General features: G+C 35.6%; 1 protein-coding gene across 1 annotated transcript in view; it reads left to right on the forward strand.

Moving 5' to 3' along the window:
* LOC150097889 (cell adhesion molecule Dscam1-like) overlaps positions 1-13,700 on the forward strand; it is a 79,781-nt gene that overhangs the window by 26,589 nt on the left and 39,492 nt on the right. The window contains exon 2 of the mRNA XM_090405938.1: positions 12,691-13,029. Within this exon, the coding sequence (XP_090262064.1) occupies positions 12,691-13,029 (339 nt within the window). The remainder of the gene's footprint in view (positions 1-12,690; positions 13,030-13,700) is intronic.

Here is a 13,700-nt window from a genome sequence, read left to right on the forward strand (position 1 = left end):
TTACCTCTATGTAAAATAATGAATGTAATTAAGTAGTATCTTATCTACTGATGTCATTCGATACGTCACGCAAGTGTTTGCTAATCAGCTTACTGTTTTGAATAAATCGATTTTATCGGGACACACTTCTTGAACAGGTTAATAATACAACAACAAGTTCTTCTGTAGGTCGCTTCATTGAAAATGTATCGTTGTTGTACCATAAACACACTGTTTAGTTCTGATGTTCTGGAATATTAGCGTATGTTAAAAGATTATTTGTTTAAATCACCCCTTAAGTTAAGGTGGCATCCATTTTTACCACTCAGTCTTATTAGGAAAGATAATTTAGTTTCTTATCTCCTAGAAATACGCGCGTATTATTTTTACGTACACAGTTCCTGAAAATATGTTTAATGATATATAAACACTGCAAGCTTGGTGTTTCCTCCCCATCGCGTTTGTGGGAAGTTCAGCCGTGCTTGACTACAGTCTGTGTAGACTAAACAGGAGATCGCAGCGCCCTCTCAGCAAAGCCGTCTTGCATGGAAAAGTGAAGGAGGGGAAAATCAACAGGTGTCACCACGCAGCAAGAAACTATGCAGCTATTGAATGTCGGGCGTCAATTTTTTTTCTTTTTTCTTCTTTCTCTCCCTCGTGACATGGTTAATGTTACCAGGCGCAGCCTGCCCAAAGACAAAATAACGACAGTTCTTTAAGTCACTGCTTGAGTGGGCACCCGCATGAACAGAGTACTCACACATGACACACTTAAGACAAGTCCTTACAGTCCAGGTGAACGCCACAAAACAGCACCCTCAGATGTAGTGCGCGTTATGCATTATTCTCTTCCCCCCTCCCATGTTGAAAGAGCCCGTTTTCATAAACTTTACGGATAATTTCTTTCTCTATTTGGATATTAACCGCATTATATTTTTTTGAGTAATAGTAGCACTACTAGTTATATTCGTTAATGGGGCCAAGGCTGTTTTTACGGTTAAAAAATTATAAATAAAAGGAAAGCGGAAGGAGTACACAAAGTATACCTGTTTATATTGTGCGCATTGTTATTATTTTGGCGAAGGTTGTGAAAATGGTTGTTCTCTTAAACTTAATACACCTGCAGGTTCGAATTTTATATTGGTATGGATATTTTATGAAATTTTTCAGATAACAGATGATTTTCATCGCTCGGTGCGATGTTTGAAGGTTTTTTTTTTTTAAATATGCTGTATAACAGTTCTCACTATGATGTTTTTTATTCGTGATTTTAAAACAAATATCTATTTACTTTTTTTTTTATGAAAGATTAACCTTGGACAGATCAAGGTTTATCCTGGAACTTATTTATGAAGCAAAGAGGAGATATCGCACCGAGTGATGAACATCATTAGTTGAGCATGTAGTGTACCTTTCTTATACACTGGGTAAAATAAACTGCATGGCCAGGTCACAGTGATGGCTAGGCACTGATACTCATGTCACCGAGTGACACGCGAACTGATTCTTTTTCATATTGATTTGGGAAACGGTACAATTCCGATATCAATTTTAATTAAGTTACTCTCTTTTTTCTTTCTCTTTCTTTATTTTCAGATTTAATTAGCAGTATGTTCATAGTCCGTTCAAGGGTTAGAGGTGGTGTGCCAACCTGCTTAATAGGAGTACAAGAACTTCGTATTTACAGCAGGAAAAATCATTTCCTTCTTCGAATATCAGTTAATTGCCCACGCCTGAATAAAATCGTAGAATATTCCTCTCTTCTGTCTTAGGATTTGAACCGAGGTCACTTTTCCAATATGACACAAACCAGTGAACAACCAAAGGGCCTAATTTAAATTTAGAAGGAAAACTTAAGTTCCGGTGAGGCTATTCTATCATTATTTTTGCTGAATCCTCGGCAAATACTTGCTCACAGATTTGCACTACGCAAAATCAAACTTCTGTTTTGAAAAATAACCTTTGATAAAAACAGTTTAGTTGATTTGTTGTGTAAAACTCTTACGAATCAGGATTGTTGCATTTTTCTTTAATGTCTGCATGACCACTATGGTCTACTTTCACTAGTAATAACTAGTTTTACCGTTCAACTACCCTGCCTCTCGCATACCACTGTGGTCCTATTAAAACTTCGCATTGTGCAGTTGGATTTCGTTGGTTATTATTATTGAATGAATAGCCTTCGGTTCTATCCACTCATATTTTGTTTTTGTTTTGTTTGACCTTGAATCGTTTTTAAAATAATGCTTCCGAGCAAACAGAAGGTCTGTATCTTCGACTGAACATGTCTGTCCTAAAACCTTGGAAAAGAAACAACTATAGCAGCAGTTACTATAACATTTGTTTATACCTTATCCACTGCACTACCAAAAGCGGTTAGGTTCGTATTAACATTCAGAATATTAAAGAACCAATAGCACTTTATTAATACATTATCAGGTACGATTTTCTAGAGGCACATTTGGAGTGAGCACAAAGTTCGTACAATACAATTCCGTGGGCAAGAATAATATTTCCTTTGTTTGCACTGAAGACAAGTTTTGGGGCTGTTGCGTGATCCAGCTGGAGACTGTTCGTCGTGTAGACGGCAGTAGCCACTAGACGATAAGAAGATTGTAATTCAGAGACGAAAGAGAAAAGCAATAGCCTTAAGTAAACAGTAAATGGCAATTCCCCAGAAAGGATGGCCCGTCAATGAATCTATGGCACACGGTAGGCGCCCATTACTGTCATTGTGTATACGGAGCTTGGCATCTAAAGTAACGGCCACGTTTAGGACAGCAAAAGCCGAAATGTAAACGCAGCTGTCTACTAAAGGTTCTGTGTGACCTGTAAGAAGTGAGCCTCGCCAAGGTTATGATCAGCAAACATTGGATACGGGTTCTGTAGCACGCATACCGCTACCAGCACAAAGCGTTTGGAAAAACTTTTTGTCGTCTAAACCCAAATGTTTACGTTGTGCTGTTGTCGTAAATCTTCGAGCTGGGAAAGCGAGTCCGCTAGCAATGGATCAAGATCCAGATGCAGTAGCAGCTCATTGTTTTGACACAATCCTTAGGCTTATTGATGTCTTTCCTGTCTCACCCAATCTCCTTTCTGTAAGATTAATTATCGAACAATCGGACCTTTGCTACTTAGTAAAGCTCAAAAACCAAACAGGCAACTTTCTTGTTATCTCAAGGCAAGTCGCATGATGTTGCTCATCTATCCAACAGGATTATTTTGATTTTAATTTGCCAATAGGCGCCATTTCCACTCATCATTCTAACGTCGGTCAAGCCTTCCTTCAAACTTTGTTACAAGGTCTTACCGAAGAGTTCGTTAAGTACACCTTAGTGGGCACGTTTCATGCAAAATCCACCACTTGTGTTCACCTCGCTTAGCACCCAACTTTTTTTTTCCCCTGTCTTCATCACCTGCATCGTGATTGCTACCGGTGTTGTGTGCACGCGCGAGCCACTTCCATGGGCAATTGTGTTTAACGCATTGCCAACCTCGCAACACCGCCACGCATAATTTTGCACAGTTGGTTTCAAGTTTTTCTGGTTGGAGGGATTACATGGGATCACTTCCTCCCCCCCTGCATTTGTTGGCTGTCGGTGATTATCTACTGGGATTTTGTTCTGTACTTTCAGGATGTTCGGAAAGAATTTTTGTTGAATTTCAGTTAAATTATATTAATATAAAATTATTATAATTAACTAAGCGACATTCCTAACAAACTCGTTCATTGGTTATGTCCGAGCTGAAAAATGTTTAGTTCCTTTTATGGACGTGAAATTTTCAACTAGATCAATTTTTATATTTCTGCTGTTAACTGGTTACACAGCGCATGCTCTCAAGAATGGTGACGTCACACTCAATAAGTTTGCAAGGTGTACATTGCCAAATTTACCCGCTCATGGATGGAAGAGATTCAAAAGGAACATTCCAGTTAGGATATTTCTTTAGAGACGTCTCGCATTAATTAAATTTCTGTTAATTGGCAAAAAGAGCGATAAAATTCATCTGTTACCTAAAATTAATTCAAGATTAATTCGAAATAAAATATATTTTAAGCAAACGTATTCTTTCTACTATTTTCCTCATTCCACAATAAAAATCTTTCATCCATTCTTGTCTGTTATTAATTACTGTCAAAATGCTTCTAAAACAACGTCTGTTGCTTTAGAGCTCTTTCTTTCCCTCATTCTTCAAACATGTCATCTCATTGAAGTTCACATGCATCATATACTGATGCTCCTGTCTCCCCCCCTAACTCAGTCTGTTGTAGACTCGAAGGTGTGGCTGTTTTCGGACTCAAATAGGGACGCCTAAAACAGCCGCCGCTAATGTCTGATAAGCTAGAAGGGAGACAGTGAATGCAACAGGTTTAAACTGGTGGTAGATTTCAGTGGGTGTAAGAGAACGAGCCCTTTTTTCCCCCCTTCGCCTTCCCCAGCATTCTCAAATTGGCGGAACACGTCTGCCATCATTAACGGAGACAGGAGCCAACCGGTGGCACGCACCATTAAAAACTCTTAACAACCCTTCGCGTATTGAGGCAAGTTGTTAGCCGTGACTGTGGATAGCGCCTCGCATTTACTCCGTGCCAAACACTCGCTCATATGCACGTATACGGCGGAAAATGAGTAGAACGAAAAGTGCGTAAGTGAAACAAGTCCTTCTAATTGGAAACTGTTTGTAGCTCATTAAGCAAGTCAACTGTTTCATAAAGGATTAGATGGTTTTGACGCTGTCTTAGGGCGAGCTAATAGCGTATGCAAACGCCAAAAACAAAATATTAAGGGGGGGGGGGAAATAGGTCGCTTTCACGCTCTTCATTAAGTTGATAAATGTGATTTGATACACGAGTACTGATTTGTCTGTAAGTTCCAGCTGGGAGTAATTTATTCGGCCTGGGATTCAACAGTTAAGATACATTCTTAGAAGCAAATTTATTTTGTAAATTTGCTTCTGAGAATCTTGAATTTGCCTTTCAAGTGCGAGTGAAATAATACTTGGAAATTAAAGTATCGTTTGGTTATTATCTTTACAAGCAGCGTTTCATATTTGGGAGTTACAAAGAACTTCTTGGTTAAACTGTTGCTCACACATGAAAGATTTTTTTTTTCTTAAAAGCTCCTCGCTTTTTCACCATCATTCTTAATAGGTCTTCTCCACTTCCCTAAAAGTCTTAAAGATTACCATTTCGATTTCTTCTTGAATCATTGACTAGGCAGTAAAAAAACAAGACACCAGATTTATTTTCCTGTCTAGTTTTAAAAAATATTAAACTGCTGTTTTATTTTTATTTCCAAATATTCGTGTCACTGCCATATCAGAAGTATGTATTCCAAGATATACACACAATCGGCGTCTGAGAAATTCAGGTATAGGCTTTTTATGTCCTGTTTCTGCTCTGCAGATGAAGTTGATCTTTCCACCTTAATCTTGGACGTCCGTGGTCTCTTCTTCCTGTAGGTTTATATTTATATGCTAATTTGGGGATCCTATTATTATTCATCATTTCGATGTGGTGTAGCCAATTTTGCTGATATTCTATTTCCTGTATGATGTGTTTTTTGTATCTAATTTCTCTTATTTCTGTGTTTTTCTTTTTATCTAACCTAGTGAGTCCCAGGAGAGGCCTTAGAAACTTCATCTGTGCTGCTTCTAGTCTTTGTTTTAGAATCCAAGTTTCACTTTCAAATTTGAGCGATGGTTTCGAGGTCATGTTATGTAATCTTAATTGAGTTTCTTTAGTCATTCGTTTTCCAAAATTTCTTTTGATTATGCCATTCATTCTATTGTAAATTTGTAGTCTTGTTTCCAATTGTGAATCAGTATTGTATTATATACACACATAAAGATGTTTATTCGCATTATTGTTATTATTACATTGCACCTACCTCCGTTGTATTTACGTGTGTATTATAAAGTTGAACGTTTCTTTGAATATTTGTAATAGCCATCTTTTTTTTTTTTTTTTTTTTAATAATTCAAAAACTAAGATGCCGCATACAGAAGAAAGCGAAGGTTGAAAAATAATGAGTTCGTTTGACTTGTTCGTCTTAACTGGCGAAATGGGCCCAGTGTTTCTGAAGCAGCTAATGGAGTGCAATCCTGCAGTCATTAAAGCAGCACTCCTATTGCCCGCAGCGGGCAGAGCACAAGACCCGTCTGTTCGGAGGTTCATTTTTACACACTCGTAATGGACCATCTGTCGCTGCATGTCTTCAACTTTGCCGAATGATGTATGCCGAGCCTAGTTGTAAAGTAATGGAAGCCTCCCTAGCCCTACTAAATTACAGCACTCCCACATATCCCAAGGCTGTTTTTCACTTAAATTGTCCCTTTTCCTTGAAGTTCAGGTTGGCCGCCCAGCTGACGTCTCCTCGTCGGCAGTTAGCTTTTAGGTAAATCCACCACTTTGTGGTTATAACTACAGATGTTACTCGAAGACCCGTCTTTCCGCTTTCGACTGCCGCCCCTCCTCTACCCGACTTACCTTATGCCGCTTTTTGTTACTGTAAAGGTTTGTGTTCAAGTGTCGAGTACAGAATTGTCCAGGACGGTGGACGCCATATCCTCACTTAAGAAATGCTATGAAGTATTAAAAGAAAGGTAGCGAATTGGAAACGAAACATAACTGGACTGTTTTGTAACTTTCTAGTGTGGAATATCCGGCTTGTTGAATCGTGAATACATAGAGAGATACCTTGGTGGGGTATAAAATGGCAAGAGAGAGATCATACTATTAGAAGACCAATAGTTCTTTGAATTTTAAATCATACTTTCCATTATACGTTCTGAAAAGTTTCTAAACATTTTTGAGTGGGGGCGGGAGGATTAGAAAAGATATCTCCTATTAGGAATTTTTAAAATTGCTAATTTTGGCGGATTCATCTCTGAAAATCATTAATTGCTTCCGAAAAAGCTGTCATCAGAATGAAAGTTCATCTATTTTTGTCGGTTTCGTCAGTGTATTGAAGTTTTCAATATTAGTAAACTGGCGCAAAAGAAAGATCTTTCTTAGGAAAATGCATACAACATTTATATAAAGGATAATATATTCTTCTTTTAATCTTTTGCCCAAGAGTAAGCAAACGAAGTATCTACACGACTAGCCTACTTCTATATAGACGTTGACTGCACATCAATTGCTTTAGTAGCCCCACAATTTATGTAAAGCAAAGCTGGTTGGACCCATTTAGTCGTAATGTGCTGGTGACATCATTGTGTTAAAGACACCTTCTTGCAGAATAGTGCACACAAGTTGCCTATTTTTGGTGACGTTCTATTTCTATCGTAATTCCAGTGAATATTTATTTTCTTATATAATAAAATAGTCTAACGATGGTGGCGCCACTTCCGTGAGGATAGCTGCTAGGTAAACCTGAAAGGCTGATAAACTTTACATCTTGCCAAGATTCTGAAGATCCTAAACGTATACACGTAATACTTACTCGTATATACATGCAGAGATTTTATACTCATTCCCCACAGCTACCATCACATACACACATTGATAGCAGCCGTTTCTGCTGGTTAAACTTGGTTGCCTGGAAAGTTTATTTCTTGGATTACTGACCTTTGGGACATCATGTGACACCATTCGAAATGGCATCACCTCGCATGGGTATTTTCACAAATTCTCATCTGCCAGAGTTCGGACCTTTTTCGCTTGACCCGGATGCGATGATTTATTTTCCACTCTTGCTTTTACAGACGGGTCTTTTTATTGGACGTAATCGCAGCTTGAATGTTTAGACATCGGCATTGGAATTCAAAACAGTCACAAATATAATCGCACACTTTTGACAGCAAAAATGGTAAACACGTTTTGGTGGCAAGATGAATGTCCCACTCGACGCTCTTAGAAATCACTCGCGTCTCTTTTGTTTATACGGAAAGAAGGGAAGCCAGGCAGTCCACATGTCGTGAACACTGCATTAAAGATGGTTTGTTGAGAATCTTAAATCTTGTTTATAATTGTCCGTTGTACAAGAAGTTTATACTCCTTTTATCTAACATGTTTATAGTCTTGGATTTCGATTTAAAACTACAAAAAAAAAAAAAAAAAAAAATCGAAACAATCCGAGCGATTTGGATAAGCTAACTCACTGAGAATTGAAAAGGAGTTTTATTCTGTTTGAATTTATTGCCAGTTAAGTGAAGTCGCAATAAATTCAAATAAAGTGATACGCGCAACCCTGATTAACTATTTCTTAACGTCCAATCTGTTATTCTACTGATTGATTCCTAAAGTACTGTTTTACGTTGTTATGGTTGCGAGTACAAGCTTTTCGTTTCCACACCTTTCATATCGTCCAATTTATGATACATTTAAGTTTGTAAACATCTCCTGGAAACACTAAAATTCAATACAACAAAGTTGTATAGAGGTCGTGTCTGTGCAACTGTCTGTCGTCAGTGATAAGATATCAGCGTTTCTAGCATTCAAAGAATTCTGAAATTTTCTCTTTGGGAGACACTTAAAATTCATTACAAAAACACAAGTTTCTAAATCGACTTAATTAGCATTTACTGATTAACATTAGCAGTTAGAATTTCTGTAACTTAACTTTTAATGCATTTCTTGCGTTTATTAGCTTGTTAAAATTAAAACTTCGTTCAGTCACATTTATTAAATAGCTTTACTGCAGTAAAGCTATTTAATAACTAAATGCCACGACGAGTAACTTCATTGCTACTCACCCTGGCAATTTTATATCTTTCGCAAATATTAAATGTCTAATTAAAATTTAGACAAATAGAATGTTGTCTTCATATCTTGCCCTGCATGTATCCTTTTCATTATAATAAATTTTACTTTTATTTGATCACGTGTTTTTGCCATATATAAAAACACTTTTTTTTTTTTCAGCCTTAGGAACTAGTCATTTCGCTGTTACAAATATTGCGATGTAATTTATCAAAACAATTGACCAAGTGATTTAGTAGTACGGTAATCAGTGTATGTTGGTGAGGATTTACGGAGGTCAGAAACAATAGTAAGTTTTTGATCTTCATCTACAAAGACACGGTCAGCGTGCATAGCCAACATAATTAGCTTACCTAGGTTGTTTCCTTCCCGTCATTCTTTTTCTCCTTAATAACAGGGTGATAGGGTGTGACGGACCTCATATTGCGTCGTGGTAACTGAACTTGACCACCTGCTGCATGAGGTCGAGGCTAATCTCAGTGGCTTCATAATAGCACTGCTGCCACGCTACCCAGTAGCTGCTTCCTATTGTATTCTGCTAAGGATGAGTCACGAAATGCCATTAAGCAACTTTGACGGGTCGTCTTAACGACCCTAGACTTAATAACTCTTGCTTACAAGTAGAGGCTGCAGCACTTAATGATTTCTCTTCAAAATAAACGATGACAACAGTAACAAAATTTAGAGTTTGGTTATTTAAGCCCGAAAGTGATGTGTCCAGTTGGGGGGAGGAGGGATAATTAATTGTTCTAGAAACACCCCCCCTCCCCCAGAGATTAGCTTGAATTCATATTCACTGATACTAACGTTCATTATTTCATTTATGTTGCTTATAAATTTAAGCACCTTTTAAAATTAGTTTTGTCCACACTTTGGCAAATTTTTATGGCCCTCACTGAACGTGGATATTTTGAAATTTAAAATATGAAATCCTTACAAAAGTAGCAGGGCTATTACACCTTTGTTTTTAATCAAACTACTTGCAAGGTTGAAAGGAATTATTAAAATTCAAAAACACTATACATAGTTTATTTATTATTATTATTTGTAATGCTTATTCTTAAATAAAATAAAATTGCAAAAATCGGTGAAATTTTCTCTATGGAACAGTGAAAGTCTCCACAACATGACTATTTATACTCGATTGTAATAATCATAGTCGGTGATGCGATATTGAATGACTCGAGGGAAGTATGGGAAAAATAGATGGCGTGACAAGGCCTTGTCTTGATGGTTTTTCAGGGTTACATTATTTCTACCGGGACCTACATCCCGTGTCATTAATACAATATTGTTTATAAGAATTACAAGCAAAGAAAATGAGATTTAAGTTGTGCGTAAGTGGATAACGTTAGTAATTATTCACGGTCAGCTGACTGATTTTATCAACCTAACAGGATGTTGCCGTGATTTCATAAGTTTGCCACTGGGCTGTCATCTCCACGTTATGAAGAGGAAAATAAGGGACGCAAATGACAAGTTTAATTATTTTGCTCATGAAGGATATGACAAGAATATTTTAGCTGGTGCGAAAATAATAAACAACAAAGATTTTACCAAATCATGTTTTTATCGATTATACTTTTTAAACTCGGATAGTCTGTGGTTCCGTTTTTTTTTTTTTTTTTTTTTGTGTGTGTGTGTATTCATCAGAGTAACAAAACTATAATTTTTAATTTTAAAATATCATGAATTCCTTCCGTAGGTAAATTCGAATTTTGCGAACTAGATACAAGATGACGTCATCCAGAGAAGATATCATATTAATCATATAGTTGAACAATAAGTATAAAACAAATGTCTCCATGAAGTTAATATGATTATAAAAGACCTTGGAAAATTAAGCCCAAAATTGCACGCCTGTTTCCAGTTATTAGACGACAATAGGCATTACGGAACATAAATGCAACAAGACGCAATGATCTTGAAAGAGAACGGAAATCAAAAAATGTAGAATTTAAAATAAAATAAAAAAAAAGCTAGGAAAGCATCTACAAATCATACAGTTTTAATTTAATCTGACAGAATGGAATGCTAAGAACCAAAGTACTAATACAACCGTATCCTCATTCTCGCCGTAACATACTTTGATCCAGATTTTAATTAAATTTAAATTTATTATTAATAAACGACAGAACTGCGTATTGTTCATTCAAGTTTGATAATATGGGAATGCACACAAGAAATACGATTAGTACAGGTCTGTTAGACTAAGATATTTTTATTGTAACGAGGGGGAATTCCTCCCCCCACGATTGGAAAATGATCTGAGTTAGATTCGCGTAGTAACGAGAGGAATTTTTACATCGTCTTTTTTAATTTAAGGTGATATATATATATATATATATATCCAGTGGTGAGCTATAAGGGGCTCTCCCGAGTGCCTTGTTCTTCTTGTTTACTTTTTTTATTTTTTTTTTAAAAACAAAAGAGAAAAAAAAACAATTTTTTGAAATATATTAAGCAACAAACTCATACGGTATCCTAACAAAGTGATTTGATTAAATAAATATTATAGTTACTGTTACCACCATCTTACAAATAATAATTCACTTTTGTTAAAAAAACGTTTAATTTTCTTGACCAAAAAGCTCTGGAAATACTTTTAATGGAATTATATTGATCACGTGCATATAATAAACAACTATGTTATACCAACTAGTTTCACCAACTAAGGCTGTTGGCATCTTCAGGGTACATAACTGATGTAAGGCACTAAAAAGTAAAAAACTGTTACAAACTATAATCAACCGATTCCAATTATACCAAACAAAGAACAGAGCGCGTAGAATACATTTATAGAGCGTGGATTAAATAGGATAAATAGTTAAATAGTTTTAAATAGGACTATAAAATAATGCCCCTTGATTGGTACCGTTGATTATCACTTGAAGCAAAGAGAAATATAACGTACTTGAATATTATTGTGTTTAGATAATATTTATTTATTATTTATAGATTGTCTGTCATAAAAACTTCTATCGCAAACAAAAATTTATTTTGTTTATAAAAAATGCGGACTATTTCATATGTGCGGTTATAAAAGATTTTATTCTTATTATATTTTGATAGTAAAAAAATGTTTTTCTTATGTAAGATAAATTAACACAGATGATTGTGTGCAAATATTTCATATTTAGATCATGAAATATTTGTTTAAAAATTATAGCCTTTACAGGTTAATTGTCCCCTCATACTTTTTGATTGGCATTTGTACACAAGCTGTATTAATAAACGGTTTCGTGTGAAATACGGCTTTTTTTTTGCTCGACGATGCGAGCCCTTTGTTAAAATTTCCTTAGCTCACCACTGTATGTATATATCACATATATAAAAACTGTGAAATCATATATATATATATATATATATATATATATATGATTTCACAGTTTTTCGTCTCGCATGTATGCCAGACGAAAGACAGACAACAAAATAGTGTTAGTGGACGACAGACCGTGGAGTGTCCTCAGCACTGAGTTCTTGGAGGTGTCATATAATAATGATTACAAATCCAGTTATTTAATTCAGAAAAGTATATATGATGGGCAGCAAAAAAAAAAAAAAAAAAAAAAAAAAAGATTCACAAGTAGAGTCTGGGAAACGGCGTGGGAACTTGGAAGAGATTGCGGTATGGATTGGGGGGGGGGAACAATTTTTGAACTGGAGCAAAGGTAATGTCAGAATTAAACTTTTAAATTCTGATTTTAATTAAACAGTTTTCTGGGATGAACATTTTCTAATTAGACAAGGATCGTAATTCTTTAACCATTTGTGAGGAATTTAACTTGGAAAATGTTTATGATATGAAATATTAGCTTGCATATGTGGAGGTGGCCGAGTTCATTTTTATTATTATTATTTTTTCTCCGAATCTCGGGGGTTTTCATCTGGAAAAATGGACCAGAATTTAAGACTTAATACGCTTTAGTTTAAATTTATTGAAAAATTGCTTCTTGTTCTGTTAAATACATACATCATTAATGTGCCTTATTGCATATTTTCAGTTTTATATGGATTGGCACAACTTCTGCCAAGTGAAAATCGAGATGTTGTGGAAGGTGAATCCATTAAACTCCAGTGTCGTTTTCATGCTGCCTTAGCTTCTAGCAACACTCTCTATTACTGGATACGGACTAATAGGGATGGCAGAGATAATGCGGCCATTAAAGATGTTGCCCTTGAATCTCACTACACTATAGAATTTTCTCCACAGGAGGGTAAATATGATCTAATTATTTCAAGGGCTCGGTATGATAAGGATAACGGCCATTTTGAATGCAAACTGAAAGAAGGTGGCAGTGGAGCAGATATCTATAATGTAGCCTTTGTTATTACAGTTTTAAGTAAGTATTGTTATTTAAATCATATTTTTACCCATCAAATTAATTATGAATATTAATTTATTAAAGTAGGATGTCTAAAACGGTAGTTCTACATTTGTGAATATTTAATCATTAATTTATAGGTTTTAGTGATTGTCCATATGCATTAGAGTTGTTAATTGTAGATATATTTAATAATTTATGCTAGTTTAGGGATGAATAGGACTTGGATTTCTTTTTTTAAAACAGTATTTAAAATCTGAAGATTTTCTTTTTCATAAAATATTTATTTCATCATAAATATTTTATGAAAAAGATCCTTGCAGTGGTCCATAGTGCTGCAATAAGCCTCTTTTCCTGTTGTTTGGAAATAGGATTTAAGGCTTGTTGCAGTGGCAGCCCCCCCCATGGCATCCCATACCTGTATGCATTTATTGTTTGGATGGGTAGATGGGTATCTTAGGTGAAATCTAATTTCCTCTTTTATTCTCACTTTACTAGAACCACAACTTGTTCAAAAACCATTAATTGATGAATATGCTATTTTATAATTTTGATGGGTGTTCTTCCATCTTTAGTATGACAAAACCATCAATTAACTCTAATTGCCAAATGCTTTTTTCTAAAATCCATCATCTAAAATCCAAATTTCCTATCTTATTGATTTTTCTATGAACTTTGAGATACCCACA

Source organism: Typopeltis vanoorti, chromosome 16, assembly GCF_054136105.1.
Source record: "Typopeltis vanoorti isolate ZY-2024b chromosome 16, IOZ_Tvanoo_1.0, whole genome shotgun sequence".
In the NCBI taxonomy this organism is placed as follows: domain Eukaryota; kingdom Metazoa; phylum Arthropoda; class Arachnida; order Uropygi; family Thelyphonidae; genus Typopeltis; species Typopeltis vanoorti.